The 27,875-nt window shown below is 41.7% G+C and overlaps 1 protein-coding gene across 1 annotated transcript in view; it reads left to right on the top strand.

The window, feature by feature from the left end:
* LOC145414995 (protein MON2 homolog) overlaps positions 1-27,875 on the top strand; it is a 570,120-nt gene that overhangs the window by 356,855 nt on the left and 185,390 nt on the right. The window contains exons 22-23 of the mRNA XM_080284414.1: positions 7,037-7,210; positions 19,504-19,646. Coding sequence (XP_080140540.1) covers positions 7,037-7,210; positions 19,504-19,646 — 317 coding nt within the window. The remainder of the gene's footprint in view (positions 1-7,036; positions 7,211-19,503; positions 19,647-27,875) is intronic.

Genomic DNA, 27,875 nt, shown 5'->3' with positions numbered 1-27,875 from the left:
ATGTAAAGTTATACCCAGTTTAGGGTTAATGATCACAGAATTCACCTGTACAATAATTGTGGTGTCCACTTACAAGAATCCCATGCATACTCAGTGTCTTCTGTGCAAGCCGACAGTCAGACGTTTGAGAGAAGATGACTGCAAAGTGTTTACATGTTTTGTGGGCACTGTTCACAATGTAGGTGTGAATAAAATCCAAAGCTTCATCAAGTAGAGATGTCTATCTATCTGTCTATTGCCAGACACCTTGATCCTGTAAGGGGTGGCCACAAACAAATCGCCACCATGTCACCTGGTCCCTCCATTTCACTGCTCTGCTCCTAGCTCACATCCCTCTCTCTCATATACCTCTCTACTCCATCCCCACATCTCATCCCTGGCCTCCCCCTCCTTCTCCCTCCAATCCACCCCACTCACTTACACTCTTCTCACTAGTCTCCCACTCACCCTCCTCTCTACATGGCCAAACCACCTCAGAATATATCTTGTAACTCTTTCTATCACATCCACATCCACACCACAACGCTCCTTCACTTCCTCATTTGTCAGTCTGTTTCTTCATGTAACTCCACATGTTCTTCTCAGATAACTCATTTCCACCATCTCCACTCTTGACTTGTGTCCTTCCAACAAGGTCCAAGATTCACTTCCATAAGTTAGAGTTGGTAATACAATACTGTTGTGCAGCGACTTTTTTACTTCCATGATAACTTTCGTTTCTTATCACTGCGTTCAAGGAACCAGCAACCTTTCTTCCTTGTTGTACCCTTTCAAGCACTTCACCCTCCAAACTTCCATCTTTACTCATCACACTACCCAAGTACTTAAATGCACGTACATTTTCCAGTTCCTCATCATCCAACATCACTGTACATCTAGTGACTTCATTTCTCTCAAAGACTATAGCTTTACTCTTTCTGACATTCACCTTTAGATTCCATTTCTTACACACTCATCCAAGCTCAGTCACCAAGGCTTGCAGTTCCCCTTCATCATCACATAGCAATACAGCAAACAACAGTTTAGGGTGTTTTCAAATGACTTTGCTATAATAACATACAGCAGTCCCTCATTCATCCAGATGTGCAGTATCTGGACCTGTTCATTATTTGGATACTGGACCTTGGCTCTATTAAACCATTATCCAAATTTACTTGCCATTATCCTGATGTAAAAGTCTACAAGAACTTTGGCCAGCCAGCCGACATGTTCAAACATTTGGTTGTTTGGCCGCTTGGCTCTAGCCATGAACAGGAAATAGGCTGTAACCCACAACCTGAGCTAAAATGTCCATCTGCCCCTGTACTGAATGGTCTAAGTTGCGTGCTGGTCTGATCATTTCCAGTGAACATTCAGCACCCAAGTAATACCAACCTTAACCCACAATTGATGTTAAGATGTCCGCATGTGTCCCCATTGAATATCTACAGGCCGAAGTAAGGCGGGCACTGGGTTATTTATATATATATATATATATATATATATTTATAAACTATATACAGTAAACTCGCCTGGGACACGTTCTCACCGAACGTGCTCGCAATTATACGTGGTTAGCTCCTCTCTTCCTATATCTCCCATCTTTCCTGTCACTTCTTATTGCTGTTCTTTCCTTTACAGGTGGCTTTACATTGAGTGACAAGCCAAATGGTTTTTTGTAAGCCAGGAAACCATTTACAATGCAGGGTGGTAACCATGTAACCAACCCATACATGCTTCATTCGTGTCAGCAAGTGGGTTGATGGAGGGTTAGTGCCCCTCCTCGTAACACCAATAACCCAAAGTCAAATGACCACCCCTTATAGGATTATGGAGTCTGGCAATAGATAGATAGATAGATAGTGCTGGGATACGTACAAGACAATGTAAGATTAAAGAATCATAACGAAAACTATAAATTTACGCAAGAGAGGCCTTTGAAAGGCCAAATCCTCAAACATCAGCTCAGCACGCACGGTTTGTTTTGATCACGTGATGTGATTTGCTGTACTGCTTTTCCACAATACTGGATTTGTAAGTTAAATATTTACAGTACTGTTTTGGTAAGTTTATGTGCAAGTTGAAGTACTATTAAATAACGTTCAAGTAAGAAATAGTCTTATAACCAGTTTATCTGATAGGCGTCAGAATATTACCTTTTTTATTTGTTTGTTAAATATTTGCTGTTCTGCTTTTCTACAGGACTGTATTTGTAAGTTAAATATTTACTACTCTGGTATGCACTTCTAAGTTCAAGCACTAAAGATAGTTAAAGCATTAAATAAATCCTTGTAACCAGTTAACCTGATTTATATGACTACCCACGATCGGTGGGTTCCGTGACAATTCGCCGTCATGTTAATTCCCTATCAAAACATGGACATTTCCCCGTCAGGACAATTCGCACCCTGAATTATTCCCCGTCATTCTATAAATATATTAATTAATCAATGCTTTTATAAATATACTTATTATTAATTAATCAATACTATAATAACTATATTTCAGGGGGATCCATCAAAGTCTATGTTGTTATTGTTGTGACGGCGAACTGGCTTGACAGTGAATAGTCCTGAAACCATTTTGCTCCCTAGATCCCCTAAACGTGGTATTTTGCTGTTATCTGCCATTGGTAATCAATATGAAGCACTTTAAGTGGTTAGAAGGTTTATTTAATGTTATAACTTACAACTACAGTACTGCACAGCAAAACTTTAACATACAAATACGTAAACACAAGGCAACATTCCGACGCCGACTGGTTTTGGCGTCAGAATGTTGCCTCGTGTTTACGTATTTGTATGTTGAAGTTTTGCTGTACAGTACTGTATTTGTAAGTCATAACACTAAATAAGCCTTCTAACCACTTAACCCGCGCCGTCCAGGTGACATGAATTAACGTCCACACATGATGTGCACTCATGTCCCGGCGACGTGAATGAATGCAGCAATATTGCAAGTTGCATAATTTGCACAATTTTCAATTTTCGCGAGTGACTTTTGGCACGTATACACGGGACACCTTCCTCTATTCCTCTACAAGATGCCAAGCAGGGACAATGCCTTACACCACATAACCTCCCCCCCCCCCCCCCGCACGCCATTGTCTCGGCAATTATCCTGTTACCAGTGACCTGGCCAATAAAGACATTCAGGCCCAGAGTGATTCCCCAATCGATGACAATGTGGAGGACAAAGTTTACATAGCATTAGAGGAAGAAACAGAAATGATGATCAGGTAATGTGGGAAAACAAGGTCATGAATGGTGATGAGTTAGTGAGTGAAACAATGCTTATAATGCCTATATTACTGTTTGAAAACCAATATACTCTTGTACTACATATAAATTCATACCAAGTAAATAAATAAATACTGTTTATGAGTGGATAAAACAGTTATCCTCCCAAAGAACTCGTTTTCTTTGGTGCCAGCCTGTTAAAAAACCCAGTCATGTAAGGAGGAACTCGTACCTGGATCGAGTATTTTAAACCTCAGGTGAGCAATTTCTCTATGAATTTTTGATGTTTCTCACCAAAAGCGGATGTTTGAGCCGAAAAAAAAAAAAGGTCCAAAAATGTCGGGACTGGGGTGTACCACTGGCCAGAAAACGTCGGGATGGGGCGGGTTAAAGTGCTTCATATTGATTATCAATGGCAGATAACAGCAAAAGACCACGTTTAGGGGATCTAGGGAGCAAAATAAGGAGTAGTTAAAACTTACCGGTTTCGTGCCGAACGCGCCACGTTAGGAACTAAACCCATGTGTTGGGGGCGAGCTTGCTGTATATATATATATATATATATATATCTATACATATATATATCTATACATATATAGATATATATATATATATATATGTATATATATATACATATATATATGTGTATATATATATATATATATATATATATATATATATATATATATAAGTAATCCCTCTAATATCCGAACGCCCAATATCCGAACATCCCCACTAACTGGACATAATCGTCCCGGAATCCAGTATTCCCAAAATGGGCCAAAAACCGCAAAAAATTTGAAAAAAATCTGACTTTTTTCCCTCCCGTAATTTGAAATTGCCGCTTGGCGCCGAACAGCTGTTACACCATGGTCCCTTCACCCCTTCCCTCCTCCCCCTTCCCCCTACCCTGTCAGGGTTGCCATTTGGTATTTTTCATTACCAAGTGTGGGCCAATTTGGTACTGAAAAATTCGTTTGGTAATGAATCAGAATAATGCATTACCAAATGGATTTTTCACATGTATGAGGATACACAGGATGGAGATGGTGGATTGTTTGCTCTCTCTGATTAATCTGCTACCCTACATAGCGTGAAAATAATCAGCATGGTGTTAATTATAAGGAGAGTGATTACATGTATTTCCACTTGTATATATAATTAGTGAAGAATAAATGCTAGCTTTATGAATTTGGTAATGAAAAGTTAAATTTGGTAATGAAAGTTGACAAGATTGGTAATGTGGCCATTGCTATCTGGCAACTCTGTTACCCCGCCATCATCAACAGTCACAGCCTAACTCCGATCGAGAGCAGATGCGTATAGCAATGCAAGCCACAGATGCTTGTTTTTTGTGAATAAACAGTGAATAAACTGCAATACCTCGCCACTAGAACACACGGGAATTTACAGTGTTGTGCAGTGTTAAGAAATTAGAATTTAGAGTGCAAAGGATTAACTGTGGACTGCAAACTGGTGGTTCAAACCAGTCCAGGAGCCAGGGACTTGTAAATACCCAGAATGTTTAATATTGTATAAACTCACCTCTAAAACCTCATTTTATGGTTCTTTTGCATTTATTTCAGTCTTTTATGTCTTTTATTGGTGTGATTTGGGTCTTAAATAGGTGCAATACATGTCCAGAGGGAGTTGTATTGGTGTTTTTCTGAGTTAGGGTCCATAAGTACAAGTCCAGGAGGTTGGGGCCCAATATCCGGACAGGATCACAATCCGGACATGCCTTTGTCTTTATTACGTCGGATATTGGAGGGATTACTGTATATACTGTATATATATACATATATATGGCTGGGGAATGGCTGGGAGAAGGAGGGAGGTGAGAAGACAGGAAGAAATCAGTAGGATAGATGTTGTGGAAGCAGTGAAGAAAGTTAAATTGGGGAAAGCCCCAGGAATTGATGGAGTGTGTGGTGAAATGATGAAGTATGGGGGAGAGATAGTAGTAGAATGGATGTGGAAAATGTGCAGATTCGCCTGGGAGGAAGGTAGAGTCCCGGAGGATTGGATGTCAGGTATAATTATTCCCTTGTACAAAGGAAAAGGGGAAAAAGAAGTGTGTGGTAATCATAGGGGCATTTGTCTTCTTAGTATAATAGGAAAAGTGTATGGTAGGATACTTATTGACAGAGTTAGAGAAAGAACAGAGGAATTACTTGGAGAAGAACAGAGAGGTTTTAGGAAGAGAAGAGGTTGTGTAGATCAGATATTCATTCTTAGATCTGTAGTGGAAAAGTTTCTAGAGAAGGGAAAGAAGTTGTATGCGGCTTTCATGGATTTGAAGAAAGCATATGACAGGGTGGATAGACAAGGATTGTGGAAAGTATTAAGAATATATGGAGTAGATGGGAAGTTGTTGAATGCTGTGAAGAGTATGTATAATGGTGCTATGGCTGCAGTACATGTGGATGGTGAACTGAGTGAATTTTTCTCTTTGAAGGTTGGGTTGAAACAGGGATGTGTCATGTCTCCATGGTTGTTCAATCTGTACATGGATGGGGTAATAAAAGAGGTACAAGATAGGATAGTGGATGTTGAAGTGGCCCTGGTGAGAGAGAGTAGTGTTTGGAAACTCCCTGTACTGTTTTTTGCAGATGATACTGTGTTGTTGAGTGAAGACGAAGGAGAGCTGCAAGGCTTGGTGGATGAGTTTGGGAGAGTTTGTAAGAAACAGAATCTAAAGGTGATTGTAGGGAGGAGTAAAGTGATGGTCTTTGAGAGAGGTGAAGTCAGTGAATGTACAGTGAGGTTGAATGGTGAGGAATTGGAAGGTGTGAATACGTTTAAGTACTTGAGTAGTGTGATGAGTAAGGATGGAGGTTTGGAGGGTGAAGTGCTTGAAAGGGTACAGCAGGGAAGAAAGGTTGCTGGTTCCTTGAAAGCAGTGATAATAAGCAGGGAAGTGAGCATGGATGTGAAAAAGTTACACTTTTCAAGTTTACTTAAACTTGCATCCTGCCATCATGTCATCTCTGTACGGTACTAAGGGAGCCTCTGGGATGCTGCCATGTATGCAAACTTGGTAAGTGATCTTAGACACTTTGTTTTGATTTGTTTTTTGGGGGGAGGAGATGATTTTCATAACTCGACAGTTCGCCTAAGTCAGCAAGGCCTCATCCCCTATTATATCGATATAGGGAATTTTTTCACTATATACTTTCGCCTGTCTGTGCGATGGGGTTATGTCAAGTGAAAACCCGCTGCTTAACAGTTTATTGTGCAGTGAAGTCAATATAACATGGGTTCAGTGGGGATAAGGAGGGCACCTGTGACCTTGAAACCTAAAATCTAAAAAAAAGAAACTTAACCATTTTTGGCATGCTTTCAGTGCCCTTAGTAGCACCATGCTCTCCACTAGGGGTAGCATCCTTGCCTGACATGATTTCCATGTCAAAAGTTTCTGCATTTCGCACAGAAAAAGTTGTCACTCCAATTAATATTGCATACTGCACAAGTTATTGCGAACTTACACTGTTATTTGGCAATAGACATACTGTTGTGTTTCACTGGTGTAGCATGAACAAACTGGAAGGAAGGGGAGATCACAGAGAATTCAAACCCTGCAGCCATCTTGGCATAAACGTCTGATTGTTGGCATGTGTGGGAGGCACTGTATGCACGAGATTGTCATATGCGGCCACCACAATTATTGTACAAGCAAGTTTCTGCATCGTTATCACGAAACTGGATATATCAGTCTACTGATTTATCACATACCAAACTGATGTATGATATAGTTGATTTAAAGTCAGACCTGTATATCTGTAATAACTTTTTCATATCAGCATTTCCAACCACAGGTATCTTTGGCTGCCCTAAAGTCACTGCAAGAGATGCTGCAGGCAGGTCGGCCTTCAGGATTACCACCCATGCCTAGTCCTGCCACAGATGTTGCTCCGGCTTCACCCCAGCTCCATCCCCATGACTCATCTGTGCCAGAGGATGCCATTGCCAACTGGAACACAGCATGGAAGGTACTATACAGCTGAGTATATTCAGTAGGAAGGATTAGTTGAAAAGTAAAAGGAGAAGGAAACTTAACTGAAGTACTGGGTGATCAATGACATTGCAGTTTTAGAGAGAGAGAGAGAGAGAGAGAGACAAAGAGAGAGAGAGAGAGATAATGTGGTAGGTGGGGGTGCTTGCCATCCACTCACTTGATGTAGTGCTGCTCTCTTGTGTCTGCCCTTTCTTCTCTTCCCTCCATCCTCTTCTGTCTTTCTTTCCTTCATTCTTTCCTCTTCCTTCTACTGATGGATGACTTTACATTCCCTCTTCTGTCTTTCTTTCTTTCATTCTTTTTTGTTCCTTTTGCCTATGAGTGACAAGCCAAATGGTTTCCTTTACACCAGGAAACCATTTACTATACTGGGTGGTAACCATATGACCAAATTATGGCCCCTGGTAGTCTAGCGAGTAATAAAAGCGCTCCAGTTGGACTGAGCCTGTGTAGGTTTATATCCAAGGGGTGGTTGGGGTTTATTGATCATGTAATGCCAGTCAAGGATGAGTGAGGCTGGTCACTCTCTTCCTAAATGTCAGGACCAACTTGCCTAGTTGCGGGCTCTTATGCTTCTTTTGGGGTATCGTAGGATTGGATGGATGGATGGATATATATATATATATATATATATATATATATATATATATATATATACAGGTACAGTATATATATATACAGTACATATATATACATAAAGAGAGGAAGAGCGAGAGAGAGAGAGAGGGGGGGGGAGAGAGAGAGAGAGAGTCACGGAGGATTGGAAGTCAGGTATAAGTATTCCCCTGTACGAAGGAAATGGGGCTGTGTGTAATCATAGGAGCATTTGCTTTCTTAGTGTAATAGGAAAAGTATATGGTAGGATACTTATTGACAGAGTTAGGGAAATAACAGAGGAATCAGTTGGAGAAGAACAGGGAGGTTTTAGGAAGGGAAGAGGTTGTGTAGATCAGATATTCATCCTTAGGTCTTTAATGGAAAAGTTTCTAGAGAAGGGAAAGAAGTTGTATGTGGCCTTCATGGATTTGGAGAAAGCACATGACAAAGAATATGGAAAGTTTTTAAGAATATATGGAGTACCGTATTTCGCGGCCCATAAGACACAGCATTGTGAAAGACACACTCAAATTGTGGCAGGGCAGTTCTGTGAAAAAAAGTTTGCCCCAGCCAAGACTGCAGTAAGGTTTCTTGATGTGAGCCATTACTACTCAGAGACACACTCACCTTTCAGAATCTATTCAGTACTGTTCATTTGCCTTTGGTTTCTTTTCTTTTTTTATGTACAAAGAATGGTACAGGAAAAGAGAAACGAAAAAAAAACTTGCTTAACAAAACGTGGCTTAGATCCACGAGGCCATCTCAACACTGTTTATGTTTGTGGGGTGTCTGATTTCATTCATACAATAATCTGAGAATGTTCATTCATTTTCGTTTTCGTTTTTAAAGGCTCCAACATGCTTGCATGTGTCGGCCTTGGTCACCTAATGGCGGCTCTCCATGCTGCACGATCCATTGCAGCGCTGCCTCCCTGTTCAGTCCCTTAACCCTGAGGTCACACCTAATGACCTCGTCCCATGTCTTGTTCGGTCTACCCCTCATAACCCCACCCCCAATATTAACACTTCTCACCTTCCCCACCAAATTATCACCCCCCATCCTCTCCACATGTCTAAACCATCTCAATCTACCCCTCCTCATCACAACACCAATACACTCCAGTCCCATCCTACCTCTCAACTCTTTCATCGTAAACCCAGCCCCTCCAGGCCTTGGACACAGGGACACACTGCACATCCACCTAATCATTGTCATTTCTGTACATCTGAGCTGGTGAATATCTTCCTCCTTCACTGCCCAGGTCTCACTACCATATAGCATTACACTCCTAACACATGCTGCATACAAAGACCCCTTAGCACGTAGGGAGAGTCCTCTCAATGTCAGAAGAGGCAAGAGCTTCCTGAGCTTCTTCCAACCACTTCTCACCCTAGCCACAGAGCTAGCTCCAGCCCCACCTTCAGCACACAACATGTCTCTCAAATAACAAAACTCTTCCACACACTCAAGAGATTCACCAGCAAGTTCAATCCTTTCACGTCTGACAATCTCCACCTGCTCACCCCGGCACGCTGTACACATAAAATCAGCATTATCTCGCAGTCTACTTCTGATACCACTACATCTCTTATGCACCCATTTATCACACACACCGCACAAGATGGAATTACTTCCCACGCCCTTGTGGCAAACTGCACATGGCCACTCTCCCTCGTCTTTGACAGTACCACCACCAACCCTAGATATCATCACTTTTGTTTTATCTGCATTTATCCTTAAACCCTTGTGCCCCATACCATCTCTCCACTTCCTAAACCTTTCCTCCGCCTCCCTTTCGTTCTCTGCAATCAACATCAAGTCATCAGCATACAACAACTCCCACGGGAGTCCGTTTCTAAAGTCATGTGAAAGGGCTTCAAGTACCATGATAAACAACATGGGACTCAAGACTGACCCCTGATGCACACCAACATTCACGGAAAACTCATCACTCAAATCTCCATTCACTCTTACCTGGGTGTGAGCGCCTACATACATAGCCATAACCACCCTAACCAGCCACTCCTCCAAGCCCAGCTTTCTGATTGCCCACTTCACCACCTCTCTAGGGACTCTGTCAAAGGCCTTTTCCAAATCAACAAAAACAAAATAAAGATCCCTTCTCCTACCAATATATTTTTCCTGAAGCAGTCGAACAATGAATATAGCATCAGTGGTCCCCCTGCCTGGCATAAACCGAAACTGCATCTCGTCAATATTCACTCTTTCTCTAATCATATCTTCTAAAACTCTCTCTATTACCTTCATTATCTGATCTAAAAGCTTTATTCCTCTATAATTTCCTCTTTCCAGGCCATCACCCTTCCCTTTATGCACATTTACAATTACACTTTTCAGCCAGTCATCTGGGACAACACACTTATAAATAATCCTGTTTATTAGGTCAGTGACTAAACTCACCCCTATATCGCCTGAGGCCTTCAACATTTCAAGAGTGAACCCAGACACACCTGCTGCCTTCCCCACCTTCATCCTGCCTATTGCCTCACTTACAGTAGCAGCATCAGTCAAAGGCCAAGGGCCAGACACTGGATCTGCTGGCTCCAAACCTTCTCTGTCCCAGTCAAACTCCCCATTCAACAACCGGCTATAATGCTGTCTCCATGCATCTTTAATATCCTCACTGTTCACCACTACCCTTCCTTCATCATTCTTCACACACTGCTCACCTATAATATCCTGATTATCCCTCTTCACTTGACCTGCCACCCTAAATATCATATTTTTCCTTTTCCCATGATTTAGGTTATCAAGGAATAGCCTCTGTGACTCAGACTTTGCCCTATATACCTCCCTTCTAGCTCTACACTTGACAGCCAAATATTCCTCTTTGCTACCACCCTTCTTCCATTCCCGGAAAAGCCTTCTTTTCTCCTTAACTGCAGCTTTTACACACTCATCCCACCACCAAGTTACTTTATGTCTTGGTGGTCCTCTTGTCCAACTGCATGTTACATCAGTAACTCCCAAGAAATTGTTCTTGAGGGCTCTGTACTGTTCTTAACGCCTCTGTCGACAGCTCCCTGTTCAGCCACTACTCTCCTGAACTCGCTATAGAAGGCATCCCTTACTACTTAGTTTTTCAGCTTCCATATTTTCCTCCTAGGTACATAGTCCTCTTTTTCATCACTTGTTCTTTAAGCACCATATCACAAATCAATAGTTTGTGCTGCTGCACACACTTCTTACTTCTTATAACTTTAACGTCCCTCACTAACCTCCTATCGGCCCTCCTAACCAGAAAATAATCTATCTGACTGCTATTTCCCACAGACTCATACGTAATTAACCTACTGTCTCTTTTCCTAAAATATGTGTTGCACACAATCATGTCCGTTGCCTCCCCAAACTCGAGTATCCTTTCCCCTTCTGCATTCCTTATACCATACGCACATCCCCCATGCACTCCTTCATAACCTTGTGCTGCTTCACCTACATGACCATTTAAGTCCCCTCCCAAAATCACACTCTCATCATCCCGCGTACCACCCACTACACGTATTAAATCATCCCAAAATCTATCTTTCTCTGCTTCATCCAATCCTGCCTGTGGAGCATATGCCGATATAATCGCAGCTATCTTTCTGCCCAACAGGATTTTCACTACCAATATCCTATCGCTTACTCTCAAAACATTCATAACATATTCCACCCATTTCTCCGCAACCATGACACCAACACCTCCATATCCGTCTGTCCTCCCCTGCCAAAACAACTTATAGCAACAGTCCTTCCCAACAATCTGGCTGATCCACCCCTGTACCGGACTTCCTGCAAACACGCCACATCCACCCACCTCCTACTGAATGCTTCAGTGTCTTCCCCCACTCTTCCCCTCAAACTTCCCACATTCCATGAACCCACCCTCATCCCCATGGGTGACTTACTGTCCTCAGGCTTGCTTTGAAACTTTTGTTTTGTCATCTTCAGTATTAATAAAGGGGGACAGACATAGCACAGGTCCCACTCACTGCATAGTCCCAGGTCCAGGCAGTGGATCTGAGACCCCTAGCCCACCAGCTTACCAGTGGCTGTGGTAGTGGCCTTGGGGCACCCTGCCAGGACAGCTGCAGGGACACCCTCCAAGCGCGCCTTGGCACTGCAACTATCCCGCCATTATACACCCACTGATAGGGCAGCCTCCTGGGGCGCTACTCCCAGGTTCGGGCCCCTCTTTATTGGGCGGAAGCGGCAGCCTGGGAATCTCAATGCCCTGAACCCTCTAGCACAGGCCTGAGCCCCATCTCGCCCTGGACCCACGATCTTTGCCGGCAGAACCCCCGCCACGCCTCCCCCCAGAAGTCCGCCACTAGGTAACGGGGGCAAAGTTTTCTGGCCGCATGCCCTTGCTGGCGCCAACCCCTGTAACGTAGTGGGATATGTTGTGTGAAATGTAAAGTGCATGTGGTTTAGTATTATGTATTAGTAAATAGATATAATCACTGTTTTTAAATTCTTATGAATTTAAAACCACAAATGAATTCAGTAAAATCTGTTCTTTTATTCACTGATGAAAAGATAGATTCACATTAACTCACAGTAGATTTCTGGAAGAAGGCTCTACTGAGCCTGTTACTCCAGCTCAAGAGCCTCTAAATCATGGTGGATGTGTGAGGTGGTTATAAAGGCCATTAAAAGTAGAAATGCACTATTTATCTCCAGATCAATTGCTTGTATGTTGATTAAAATTACAGACAGTAGAAACAGAATACAAAAATAAGGTACAATGAATATTCACATCTGTCCATTTATCCTAAAAGAACCCCATCATACTCCACAGCTCTGATGTTCCGGAATTTTCCCCACAGTGTCTTCACTCAAGTGTCATATCAGACTACTACAATCACTAATTATGCACTGTCGCTGACCTTTAAATACTTCCACAAATAATATAAAAATGCAGCACTTGTAAATACACACTAAACGAAAAAATTACAATACACTTTCCACTTCTTTTGCACATTTTCCACTCTCTCCTATCACTGTATTCAGTACTTGAACTCTCTCATTAATTCCAGTCTCTCTCAACTCACTGTAACATCGCACTGGGAGCCACCTTCTCTCTTGATTACCATCACTTTACTCATTTCTACATTTACTCTCAAGGCACGATGCTTACAGACATCAGCAAAACTCTGCACTAGTCCAACAAGTTCTTGTCCAGCATTTGCAAGTAGTGTTGCATCATCAGCATACAACACATTTGAGATATTCCATCCATCACCATTATTTACTAATGCCATCCATCTCCCCATTTCTCATGTCTTTACTCTCTCATCACGCCATTCATATATATATATATATATATATATATATATATGTTGGTAGGTAGGGGTGCCCATCATCCACCCACTTACTGTAGTGGTAGTCCGTTTTTAGGGTAGCTCTACACTGAGCGGCAAGCCAAATGATTTCCTGTAAACCAGGAAAGCATTTACGACGCTGGGTGGTAACCTTATAACCACCCAACACGTGTTTCCTTCGTGACAACAGGTGGGTTGGCGAAGGGTTAGTGCACCTCCCCGGAAAACATCTAACTAAAAATACGGACAAGAATCCTCGAACCATGGCTGACCAAGAGGTGACGACTAAGGACTGAACAAAGGACAAGGTACGGATGGCTACTTTTTTTTTTTTTTTTTTTTTTTTTTTAAATGTGTCCGACTCTGTGCAAAGGCTTCAGGGACTATATCTCTGGGGCAGTAGCCTATCCCAAGGCCCAGTAGTCCTCCTACACCTCCACATGTCACCATGGAATGTAAGGGGTGCAAATCATGAGGCGAAAGAAAGAGAGATTGTCCAGGTGTTTAAGGATGCAAAAGTGAATGTACATGGATTAACTGAAACTAAATGGGGAGGTGAGAGTGTGAGAGAATGGGAGTATGGATGGGGTATATACACGGGAGTAAGTAAGAATGAGAGGGTAAAAGAAAGAATGTGTATTGTTGTCAGTAACAGATGCAAGGAGAGTATAAGAGAGTACAGATCAGTTGGCTCAAGGATTGTGTTGGTAAGATTGAAAGTTGGACTACAAATGTGGGTGAATGCACGCATATATGCGCCAACACACGATCGTGCAAGCAGAGTGAGAGAAGAGTTCGAAACAAATGTGGAAGCATGCATAGAAAAGTTTGAAAGGCATGACAGAGTGTTTTTGATTGGAGATATGAATGGAAAAGTAGGGAATGGAAAGGTGGATGGAGTAGCTGGTGAGTGGGGCATGCCTGCAGAGATGGATGAGAATGGCAGTGCTTAAGTGGACATTTGTGCCAGGAGGGGGTTGGTGATAGCCAATACCGTCTTCAGGCACAAAATGATCCACAGGTATACGTGGCGAGTGATGAGAAGGGTGGGTGTTGAACTGAATTAACGGAAGGCAGTGACTGAGTATGTGTGTGTGGATGAAAGGATGCATGAGTATACAGAGGTTGGGGGATGGATTTTCTGACCACAATTTGGTGGTGTTCAGAATCAAAGTTCAAATGAAATGGAGAAATAGAAGAAGGGAAGGACAGCAAGTAGTATATGCAAGGAGGGTGAAAAAAGGCAGAATATAAGAGGGAAGTGGAGGGGTGTTAGAGCAAATAAAGGATTGGAGAAGATGAGGGATGTGGAAGGTGTGTCCAAGATATTCACAGGAAAAATCTGTGCAGCAAGTGAGGTGGTCTGTGGGGTGAAGAGATGACAAAGGGGGTTCAAGGAACTGCAAAGGAGGAATGTGAGAGAGGCTGTGGCACAAAAGAAGAAAGCACATAGTGAGTGGATGCGAAACAGAGTCATGGAAGAAATTCGTGCACAGCATGTTTGCAAAGTTTGGTAAACTCATTTCCACCGCTGTCACTTTTGACTTCTGTCCCTCCAACAAGGTCCAAGCTTCACTTCCATATGTTAGAGTTGGTATCATAGTACTGTCATGTAGTAACTTTTTTCACTTCCATGCACACTTCCCTGTTTCTTATCACTGCTTTCAAGGAACCATCAACCTTTCTTCCTTGTTGTACCCTTTCAAGCACTTCACCCTCTAAACTTCCATCCTTACTCATCACACTACCCAAGTACTTAAACTCACTCACATTTTCCATTTCCTCCTCATCCAACCTCACTGAACATTCACTGACTTCACTTCTCTCGAAGACCTTAACTTTACTCCTCCCTACATTCACCTTTAGATTCCGTTTCTTATGCACCCTCCCAAACTCACCCACTAAGCCTTGCAGCTCCTCTTCATCTTCATTTAACAACACAGTATCATCTGCAAACAACAGTACAGGTAGTTTCTAAACACTGCACTCTCTCACTAGGGCCACTCCAATATCCACTGCCCTACCTTATGTGTCTTTTATAACACCATCCATATACAGATTGGACAACCATGGATATATGACACTTCCTTGCTTCAATGCAACCTTCAGTTAGAAAAATTCACTCACTTCACTGTCCACACACACTGCAGCCTTAGCACCCTCATACATACTCTTCACGGCCTTTAACAACTTCCCGTGTACTCCACATATTCTTAATACTTTCCATAATCCTTGTCTATCCATCCTGTCGTATGCTTTCTCCAAATCCATGAGGCCGCATACAACTTCTTTCCCTTCTCTAGAAACTTTTCCACCAAAGATCTAAGAATGAATATCTGATCAACACAATCTCTTCCCTTCCAAAAACCTCCCTGTTCTTCTCCAACTAATTCCTCTGTTATTTTCCTAACTCTGTCAATAAGTATCCTACCATATACTTTTCCTGTTACACTAAAAAGACAAATGCCCCTATGATTACCACATACATCTTTTTTCCCTTTACTTTTGTACAAGGGAATAATTATACCTGTCTTCCAATCCTCCGAGACTGTGCCTTCCTCCCAGGCCAATCTGCACATCTTCCACATCCATTCTACTACTATCTTTCCCCCATACTTCAGCATTTCACCACACACTCCATCAGTTCCTGGGGCATTCCCCATTTTAACTTTCTTCATTGCATCCACAACTTCCGTCCTACTGATTTCTTCCTGTCTTCTCACCTCCCTCCTTCTCCCAGCCATTCCCCAGCCACTTATACTCGCATTACTTTCATTTTCTATGTTCAACAATTTCTTAGTGTCCTCTCCATCTGCTCACTTTTTCTCCCTTTTCCATTAGTAATCTACCATTTTCATCTTTCACTCTCCAGCTAAGTTTTTGGCACCCTGTCTAACTCTTTTTACCTCTTTCCAGAACATTTTCTTACATTCCCTCCACTTTACACTCAGGTTCCCTTCCAAATTCCTCATCCACTCTCTTCTTACTCTCTCTCACTAATCTTTTCACTCTCTTCTTACTCTGTCTTGCTAACCTTTTCATCTCTCTCTTCCTTTCTACATATAACCCTCTCTTCCGTCTCTCAATTTCTTCCATGACTCTGTTTCGCATCCACTCACTATGTGCTTGCTTCTTTTGTGCCACAGCCTCTCTCACATTCCTCCTTTGCAGTTCCTTGCACCCCCTTTTGTCATCTCTTCACCCCACAGACCACCTCACTTGCTGCACAGATTTTTCCTGTGAATATCTTGGACACACCTTCCACATCCCTCATCTTCTCCAATCCTTTATTTGCTCTAATGCCCCTCCACTTCCCTCTTATATTCTGCCTTTTTTCCATCCTCTTGTAACCTTTTCACCCTCCTTGCATATACTGCTTGCTGTCCTTCCCTTCTTCTATTTCTCCATTTCATTTGAACTTTGATTCTGAACACCACCAAATTGTGGTCAGAAAATCCATCCCCCAACCTCTGTATACTCATGCATCCATTACACATCTTCTCATCCTTTCATCCACACACACATACTCAGTCATTGCCTTCCGTTAATTCAGTTCAACACCCACCCTTCTCATCACTCGCCACGTATACCTGTGGATCATTTTGTGCCTGAAGACGGTATTGGCTATCACCAACCCCCTCCTGGCACAAATGTCCACTTAAGCACTGCCATTCTCATCCATCTCTGCAGGCATGCCCCACTCACCAGCTACTCCATCCACCTTCACATTCCCTACTTTTCCATTCATATCTCCAATCAAAAACACTCTGTCATGCCTTTCAAACTTTTCTGTGCATGCTTCCACATTTGTTTCGAGCTCTTCTCTCACTCTGCTTGCACGATCTTGTGTTGGCGCATATATGCGTGCATTCACCCACATTTGTAGTCCAACTTTCAATCTTACCAACACAATCCTTGAGCCAACTGATCTGTACTCTCTTATACTCTCCTTGCATCTGTTACTGACAACAATACACATTCCTTCTTTTACCCTCTCATTCTTACTTACTCCCGTGTATATACCCCATCCATACTCCCATTCTCTCACACTCTCACCTCCCCATTTAGTTTCAGTTAATCCATGTACATTCACTTTTGCATCCTTAAACACCTGGACAATCTCTCTTTCTTTCGCCTCATGATTTGCACCCCTTACATTCCATGGTGACATGTGGAGGTGTAGGAGGACTACTGGGCCTTGGGATAGGCTACTGCCCCAGAGATATAGTCCCTGAAGCCTTTGCACAGAGTCGGACACATTTAAAAAAAAAAAAAAAAAAAAAAAAAAAAGTAGCCATCCGTACCTTGTCCTTTGTTCAGTCCTTAGTCGTCACCTCTTGGTCAGCCATGGTTCGAGGATTCTTGTCCGTATTTTTAGTTAGATGTTTTCCGGGGAGGTGCACTAACCCTTCGCCAACCCACCTGTTGTCACGAAGGAAACACGTGTTGGGTGGTTATAAGGTTACCACCCAGCGTCGTAAATGCTTTCCTGGTTTACAGGAAATCATTTGGCTTGCCGCTCAGTGTAGAGCTACCCTAAAAACGGACTACCACTACAGTAAGTGGGTGGATGATGGGCACCCCTACCTACCAACATATATATATATATATATATATATGGATGGCGTGATGAGAGAAGTAAAGACATGAGAAATGGGGAGATGGATGGCATTAGTAAATAATGGTGATGGATGGAATATCTCAAATGTGTTGTATGCTGATGATGCAATACTACTTGCAAATGCTGGACAAGAACTTGTTGGACTAGTGCAGAGTTTTGCTGATGTCTGTAAGCATCGTGCCTTGAGAGTAAATGTAGAAATGAGTAAAGTGATGGTAATCAAGAGAGAAGGTGACTCCCAGTGCGATGTTACAGTGAGTTGAGAGAGACTGGAATTAATGAGAGAGTTCAAGTACTGAATACAGTGATAGGAGAGAGTGGAAAATGTGCAAAAGAAGTGGAAAGTGTAGTGACACAAGGAAGGAAGGTACCTGGTGCTATGAAGACCTTGATAAGAAAGAGAGGCTTGAGTGTTGCAGCTGTATGAGGCTTACATGAAGGAGTGTTAATGCCAACTTTTAACATATAGATGTGAGGCTATGGTGTGGCATGAAAATGAAAAGTCAAGGGGGAGAGCAATGTAGGTGGGACTGCTGATGAATGTCTGTGGAGTACACAGAGTGAATAGGATATGAAATAATGTGATTCATGAGAGATGTGGAGTGAGGAAGTCTGTGGACACCAGAATGAAAGAGAGTGTACTGAGATGGTGTGGTGATGTGGAGAGAATAGATCATAGTAGAGTGGTGAAAAAGGTTTATCCGAGCAAATTTGAAAGAGGGAGAAGGCAAGGTAGGCCATGGAGAAGGTGGAGAAATATGGTGGATGAGTGTTTGAGGAAGATAGGTATGGAAGTCGGTGAGGCTGGGGGACTGAGAAGAGATAGAGCTTTCTTGATGAATGTTGTGAGAAGAAGTGCATGATCAGGGATTTGGCACCCCTTTTTAACGTGACAGCGTTCAGATTGACTTTATTGGATATGTTTATGTGACGCTACAGAATGTGGAGAATGTTTTTGGTGTATAAGATAGAGCCTGGATTCTGGGGGCTTGAATGATGAGTGAATGGAAACATGGCCCATTGTAGTGGGCAGACTTGAGCTATCTAGACGTTGCTACTCCTCACCCTGCCCGAGGGTGGGAAAGGTGTTGATGATGATGATGATGATGATGATTTTTTTTTTTTTTTTTTTTTTTTTTAAGTTCTTGGCCGATGTTCTTAACTGATATCAGTGATGGTAGTATATTTAGCATTAACTGTGACAGTATGTAATATAACACCAACTGCAGAGAAGCTACCAGCTTTATTCAGTGGTCCCCTTCTCTGCACATTTTTCTTTTTGAAACATGATATTGATATAATTTTCTTTTTGATTGTATGGATTATGAGATCTGTCAGTATATCTATTTATTGCCAGGTGCCTTAATTCCACAAAGGATGGTCGTTTGTCCTTTGATTTAGTAGTTTACAGAGAGGGGCGCCAACCCTCTGCCAGCCTTGTTGACACGTGGTTAAGGATTATTAGATATAGAGCTTAATCTATGCTTGTATTGTTATCCTGAGTAGAGTCTGACTTCTATTGATATTGCACTATTTCCAAGGAGATCCCTAAAATACGTGTATGCATTATTGTCACAGCTAGCTTGGATGAATTCTGGTAGTGTATTACGCTTCTAGCTGCAGGTAGAGATAAGTGGATAACAGTTATTCCTTATATTTTTGTGTGCAATGTATCATTTGTATGATATTCTTGTGCTCTGTTACCTCTGGAAATTTCTCACATAGGTCTGGCACACCATCGGTTCAGAGGTGACAAAGCCACCTCCGGATGAAGTAACACGAGGTTGTGATGCCTACATCCCGTCACAACCCTTTCTCACAGCACTTGTTCATATCTTTCCTCATCTCTACCAACATATAAAACACCGGTGAGTTGGCGATTAATTATGCTTCCATATTATTAGGTTTGGTATAGTTTACTGGTCTTCATTAGGAATGGTAACCCCTTTAAAAGAGATGACAGATATGGAGTACAATACTCAACCAGAGAGAGTATTTCTTCCAGCTGTCACAAATAGTTGTAATACATGGACACTGAGGAGTGAAGAATAGACAGAAATCTGAGCAGTTGAAATGAAGTTTTAAAGAACAACACTTGGGATAAGAATTAAAGATAGTGCAAGCAGTAGAACTGTGGTTGTTATGGTAGTTTGGTTTGGAGGAGAAAGTAGAAGGCAAGTATATGTTGCAAGCAAAGTAAAAAAAAAGAGAAACATTTTTATTTGGTATGGAGATTTAGAGAAAGTGGAAGCTGGAGAGAGAATGAATGTTATGAAAATGAGGTACAGTAGAGCCTTGATTATATGACAGTCAACCGTAATATGCAATTAACCGAAAGTTTTGGTAATTAATTCTCAGTTCAGTTTACCGAAGAAATCTGAGATCCAGCTGAAAGTTCAGATTGACGGGCTGTTTTTGCACCATCCGTGTCAATTTACGATGATCCTGCTAGGGCGATCGTCGGGCCACCCACCATATTTACATTGTGTTTGGATGTGCCCTGGCTGAGGAAAGGGAGAAGACTGTGACTGGTTAGAAGTTGTCCAAACAACTTGTCTAAGTTTTGTGCTGTGCCAGTGCTAATGGGACGCAGGGCCTCAAATCCATTGTTGTTGGGGATGCAAAACAATGACATTGTCTTCATGGGTTGAAGGATAGCCTGCCTGTTGTGTGGTACCATTCTGTGAAGGCCTGGTTTGCCGCTAAGATCTTCAGAGATTGGTTCCACAGACATTTCATCAAGGAGGTTATCCGCTATCAAACGGAGGTCCTTGGTATCACCCACGACCTTGTGAAGACACTCCTGCTCCTGGACAGTCCCCCTGTACATCTTTCTGAGAAGGATTTGGTTGCTTATGATGGGTGGATTAGGTGCAAGCTTTTGCCACTTAATGCGACTGCTCTGATTCAGCCAGTGGACTAGGGTGTTACCATGGCTGCCAAGAGACTGTACCGCCAGAGGTTCCTGAATGAGGTGATGTGGTGCTGGAGGATGAGGACACGGCCAATGACATGTGGGGAGCAGACCTTTCAGAATCTTCAGCGTTATGACCTTAAGTCTGCAGTGTTCAACTGGGCAAATGTGTGGGAGGAAGTCCTCCTAAAAACCCTCAAAAGTGGTTGGTCGTGTCTCCTGCAGGGAATCGAAGCTGAGCACAACTTTGACAGGTTGGATGTGGATGATTTCCACAGCCTCCTTCAAAGCAGGAGAGCAGGTGGACGTTGATGACATGAGGGATTGTCTGGACAATGACGGCGGCGATCCTGGTTACCAGAACATGTCTGATGAGATCGCTGCTGCTGCCTCTGTGGGCACAGAAGAGGACAGTGAGACCAATGAGGACAAGGATGAGGACCCTGACTCTCAGCCCTCTGCAACTTCTTCAGTCCCTCTTCTCAATGTCCTCCAAGGTTAGCTGGAGGGGGTGCTGGAGTATGCTGAGAACCGCACTGTGACAGGGAGTTGGTGCCACTCAGCCTGGCGATGGAGCTGCAGGGAGTCCGGGACACTGTCATCCTCTGGTTGAATCGTGGGTCCTGTCGTCAGACCAGGGTCGACTCCTTCTTCAAGCCTGCAACCCCCACGAGTCCCAGTCCATTCTCACCACCACCGCCGCCAGAGCCACCAGCTCGTTTCCTGTCTTCACCATCAGACCCACAACTGAGCGCATTGACAGCCATGAAGTCTCCGTTGGGCGTAAGTTTGCGGTTGTCTTCAGAGTCTCTTGAGGTGGGTAGGCTACCATCACCACACTGTATGTCCCCGCTCATCGCCCAGCTTCAGCAGGTACAGGAGGAGGAGTTTTGGGACATTTGCTAGGTGCAAATGTTTGTCACTAGACCACAGTGGGACAACTCTGCGCTTCCTGGAGGTGTGTGTGTTAAGAAGCCTGTCTGTAGTGCACTAGGTGGTAAGTACCCCATCCGAATGTTTTTCGGCAAGTAACTAGGTTTCTTTCATAGATTTCTTGAGGTGAAACTTTATTTAGAATATTCCCATGCATGTTTTTATGTCAGAATATGGCAGAATGACCTGAAAATAGAGCCTAAAATAGGAGGGGTACTGTACATACGGTAGTATTTAGGTAGGGTTTTATATATATATATATATATATATATATATATATATATATATATATATATATATATACAATATATTAAATCCTGTGTATGTTTTGATGTCAAAATATGGCAGAATGACTGGAAACCATTGCCAAAATAAGGAGGGGTATTGTACATACAGTAGTAGTTTGGTAGGGTGTTTTTTGGTTTTCAATGTTTTTTGCATGGTTTTCTTGGTGTTGAAAATTATTTTGGATAATCCTGTGTATGTTTTGATATCAGAATTTGACAGAATGAGTGGAAATCACTGCCAGAATATGGAGGGGTACTGTACAAACAGTAATATACAGGTAGGGTGTTTTTTGGTTTTCAGTGGTTTTCCTGCATGGTTTTCTTGGTGTTTAGCATTACCTTGGATATTCCTATGTGGAGGTCTAAATATGCCTGAATGACCGGAAGACATTGCCAGATTAAGCATAGATGCTGTACAAATATGTTAGGTACAGGTTGGAGGTTGGGTATAGGTAGGGTCTGGGTATGGTAGTGGAATAGTGCTCATTATCTGGATGTTACTGCTACCTGGACATGCCTTTGGCTCTATTATGTCCGGATACATGAGAGATGATTGTATATATATATATATATATATATATATATACATACATACATACATACATACTTACACTCGACCCTCGATTTCCCGGACTAAAAAGGGAAGAGACCAGTCTGGGAACCCCAAATGTCCGGGAATCGCAAAAGTCTGGCCCCACATACAAAAGTGCAGCCCCACAAACCATTCCCCAGACTGTTACCATACTTTGTCTGAATTCTCCAATATTGTCCGGCAATTTTCTGATATTCTAGAGCATTCTGGAATGTAGGCTACCTGTACCAACATAACTAACATACACTGTATATAAAATAACACTGACACAATAACAATAATAATAACTGACACAGTAGTGGTATTTTGCTAGCTACAACCCTAAGAATGGCTGTTTAGACAATTGTTGACGAGAATGTGGAGGGTATAATAGAAGATCAGAGAGCTAAGGAAAATGAACAAGGAATGGAACACCACAAGGTGAGCCAACCACTGATCAGCTGACTGAGATACAAACATGCAATCATTGAATGTGATCTCAATCTTGGACCAAATTGGCAATTTTAATTGGAAAATATTTTAATCTTTATCACCATATAGGTTTGCACACCTAATTCTTTGAAATTCAGTCAAGAATTTGTGCTTAATTTGATTATTAATAGAAAATCGTTGGGTCTGGTTAGTACTTGGATGGGTGACCGCCTGGGAACACCAGATGCTGTTGGCATCCCTACGTGTCAAGTGGGGTTGGTGGAGGATTAGTGCCCCTCCCTGTAAAACAATTAACTCTAAGCCGTTGGCCACCCCGTTTGGGATACATGGCGTCTGGCAATGAATGAATGAATGAATAGAAAATCAGGATTCAGCGCAAAAATTTCTTAGTTAGCAGAAGTGTTTTGCCACTAGCCTAACAACTTGCCTTGACAGACTTTTGTATAAATATCAATTTGCAATGCAGATACATTTTTTTGTACTCGAAATAGATATTTATGCAAAATAGAAGTCTGTCAAGGCATGCTGACAATCTCAAGGAGAAATATCTGCTAACATTGGGCATTTTAGCTCTGAAACCTAATCTTTACAATAAGTCATATTAAATACAATTTTTTTAGTGGATTTCAGATAATTAGGTGTGTATGAGCCACTGTGGTGAAAAAATTAAAATATTTTCCAGTGAAAAGTGCCAATTCAGTATTTAATTGCACTGAGTCGGGTGAGCTAAGTGAGTAGGAATAGATCCCATTGATTTAGTCCTTAGGAAAATATATATTTTGTATTACTTATTAATTTTATTGTGTCCAAGCCCTCCTTAAATTTTACTGTGGTATGCAGTAAACTATTTATAGTGACATTTGAGAAAGGTAAGAGGCAAATGGGATATTGCCACGAGTTAGGAACTGGTGGGGTGACGCAGGTTGGTGGCCAAGATGCATTTCATGTATGAAAATATCTTCCTGTGTGTGTGTTACAAATGGCCTTTATCGAGTCAAAACCTTGCTAAAATTATACTGTGATGTGCAGCAGACTGCTTATAGGAGAATAATGCCCGGACTTTTGTGAGAATTCCAGAATTGTACGGGCATTTATCCTGCCTTTGATAATATTGTCTAGCCTCAACCCGTGTCCGGGAAATCCGAAATCCGGGAAATTGGGGCCCACCAAATCGAGAGTCGAGTTTTATATATATATATATATATATATATACATACAGTAACCTCTCAAATAACGTGAGGGTCAGGTTCCTGGAGAGGTTGCGTTAGTTAAAAACTCGTTTTTTAAACATAATTTTCCATAAGAAACAATGGTAATATTGGGGTTACGTTCCTGGACTCTGGGAAAGAGTACCCATTTGGAGAGTTATGCTACTCTAAACTTAAAAGCAACAATATTATTTTGAAGGAAAATCCTCATAAAAAACAAAAACAGTATATCTAGGGAGAAATAAACAACATTTGAGCCCTAGTTGGGCCGAAGCATTATTTACTTCTCCCCAAATACATACTGTTTTCTTTTTTTACGTGGATTCTCTTTCAATTCTGCTTCATTCACGGCATTGTGAAAGTTCCTCAACATTATTAATGCATTAGTAGGTCATAAAAACACAAAAGTATAAGCAACATTTTCATTACAGTAAGTAGGTCACAAACAATAACAACGCACAGCATCACTTCATCTATGCATCACTCATCGTCTGCTGCTGTCCCTCCTTACCCCGCTACCCCACCTTCTGCCGCTCCCCACCCTAAATTTGTTGTCCCTCCTCACTCTGCTGTCCTTCCTCTTGCTCCTGTGCTACTGGTGATTAAGAAAATTCCCTTAAGTTTTCTGTCTTCTTCATAAAGAACAGCTCTGTCTTGGTGTGAGTGGTTTTCTTCTTTCTGTTCTGCAGCATCAGGTTGTAACAATTTAGACCTGCCATCACTTTCCTGGCCAAATTTTGTCCGAAAATGAGCCAAATTGCTCAGAATGGGGCCAAACTTCATTTTCGAATATAGTTCGAATAAAACCAGTTTAAGCAACAGACAAATAAAAAATTGCATTTATGCATAAACTGCGACACACGGTCTATCAGCTTGGGACTGTCCAAGGCGCTCGCGGCTAATTTGAAACCATATAAATCAGGTTAACTGGTTACAAGGCTTTATTTAACACTTTAACTTTATTTAAGTGCTTTAACTTACGTACCAGAACAGTAAATATTTAACTTACAAATACCGTATCATGGAAAATCAGTCCAGCAAATCTTTAACAAACAAATAAAAAAGGGAGTATTCCGTTGCCTATCAGGTAAACTGGTTATATGGCTTTATTTCTTGCTTTAGCATTATTTAATAGTACTGTACTTTAACTTGCACATAAACTTACCAGAACAGTAATATAAATATTTAATTTACAAATACAGTACTGTGGAGAAGCAGGACACGATCACCTGATCAAAATAAACCGTGCATGGTGCTGCACTGATGTTAGAGGATTTGGCCTTTCAAAGGCCACCTCTCTTGCATAAGTTTACAGTTTTCGTAATGGTTCTTTAATATTATGTTGTCTTATACTTATCCCAGCACTTACTGCGTATAATTGCGAGTGCGTTCGGCGAGAACATGTTCGGGGCGAGTTTAGTGTATACAGTATATATATATATATATATATATTTATACACTGTAAAACTTCGATATAACGGACTTCAATAGACCGGAATTCGCTTTATCGTACTCGAGGAGCTACTGAACTAAATTGCTATATATCGGAAAAAGTCCGATAAAGCCAGAAGCAGTCCGGACTATCTGACCACTTCAGCTATGTTCACCTCAATAAGGTAAATAAAAGACATGTTTATCAGTGTACAGTACAGTATTATTATATATATTATACCATTTGATTAATGTAGTGAAATTATAGCCCAGTACAGTACCAAATGGTAGTCAAAATAGTTTTAAAATCATTCATGCGATCTGGACTAATGTCTCATATATCGGAAAAAGTGTGGATTAGGAGGAGGAAGTCCGGATGTCGCTTTTAATGGAATTTCGCATTTTTCAAAATGGTTGCAGCCCCAATTAGCCCATTATAGTGAGGTCTTACTGTATATATATATATGTATATATATATATATATATATATATATGAGTAACCCCTCTACTGTCCAACGTAATAGAGCCAAAGGCATGTCTGGAAAGTGGGCCCCAGCCTCCTGGACTTGTACTTAAGGACCCTAATCCAGCCTAACTTTGAAAGCCACCTAAATTTCTCCCTACCGGACATGCATAGCACCTTTTAAAATCTATTTAAGACCCTATTCACATCAATAATGGACATAAAGCATGAAATAAATGAAAAGGAACCAGAGAATGAGGAATTAGAAGTGAGTATGGAAAATACTTAGTAGTGTACAGCGTACTTACAGCACGTCTGTGGCCACCTTCTCTAAGGCTTTGGCAGTGGTGAAAATGCTCTTGAAGCACATACAGTAATCCAGTGTTGTGCTGCACTTACAGTAATTCTTTGCACTGTGAGTTATAATTGTTTAACATTGCACATTCTGCTCTTAATTGCACCACACCAGTTTCAACTGCCAGTTTCAACCGCCAGTTTGCACTCCGCAGTTAATCCTTTACACTCTAAATTCTAATTTCTTAACATTGCACAACACTGTAAATTCCCGTGTGGTCTAGTGGCGAGGTGTTGCAGTTTATTCACTGTTTATTCACAAAAATGAGTACGTGCAGCATCCATAGCAATAAGCATCCACTCGTAATGACAGTTAGGCAGTAACTGGTGGTGAGGGAGGAGCAGGGTTGCCAGATCGAAACTCGGCCACATTACCAGACCCCTCAATTTTTGTTACCAAATTTAACTTTTCATTACCAAATTCGTAAAGCAAGTATTTATTCTTCACTAATTATATATATGTAAGTGCAATATTACTCACTCTCCTTATAATTAACAGCATGTTAATTATTTTCATGCTATGTAGGCTAGCAGATTAATCATACATGTGAAAAATCCATTTGGTAATGAATTATTCTGATTCATTACCAAACGAATTTTTCATTACCAAATTGGCCCACATTTGGTAGTGAAAAGTACCAAATGGCAACCCTGACAGGGGAGGGGGAGGAAGGAAGGGGTGAAGGGGCTGTGGTGTAAACAGCTGTTCAGTGCCATGTGGCAATTTCAAGTTATGGGTGGGAAAAAATTAGGATTTTAGGGGGATTTTTTTCTTTTTTGGCCATTTTTGGGTTCCGAAGGTCCAGGCCCACAGTGTCCAGTAAGTGAGGTGTCCGGAAAGTTGGCTTCTGGATAATACAGGGATTACTGTGTATATATATATATATATATATATATATATATATACACTGTGGGGCACCAATTTTCGCGCCTAATTGGGTCCAAAAATAATGCGCGAAAGTGGAATTAGCGAAAATTGGGGCATTGTCTTTATGGCAAAAAGGCTAATTGGTTCGCGGTTATCCTAAAGTAACATCAGATTTTCATTTTCACTTGCAATACAGTACATCAAATCACTATTGTACATTGCATTGTGAGATACAAACAATAAAAACTGTACAGTACACATTATATGAGGAGAAACATACCACAGAGACCAGGTTGAGGTGTTTAATGGATGTTGGGGGTAAGTATCCGAGGCGCATGGCGGGCTTATTTAGCCACGCCAGACGTATTGGCGCCACCTCTTGCTGCCTCGCTACCACCATGCTGTTTCCTCATACTACGCACTGTCGATTCTGGGATGTTAAATATATGGCAGATTTCACTGTTTTTTGCACCCTTGTCCATGTGCTCAACTATCTTCCTTTTCATTTCATTATTATACTGCCGTTTTTTAAACACGATACTCTCTTTTAGCCTTGGCCTTTCCTCCCGACTTTGAATGTCCCGGCCACTTTTTATCACCACCACTGCCTCCCGG

Source organism: Coenobita brevimanus, chromosome 101 (assembly GCF_032717465.1).
Source record: "Coenobita brevimanus isolate Jiangsu-jjx chromosome 101, ASM3271746v2, whole genome shotgun sequence".
NCBI lineage: Eukaryota > Metazoa > Arthropoda > Malacostraca > Decapoda > Coenobitidae > Coenobita > Coenobita brevimanus.
Note: the sequence above shows the minus strand (reverse complement) of the source record. Positions and strands in the feature narration are given on the sequence as shown.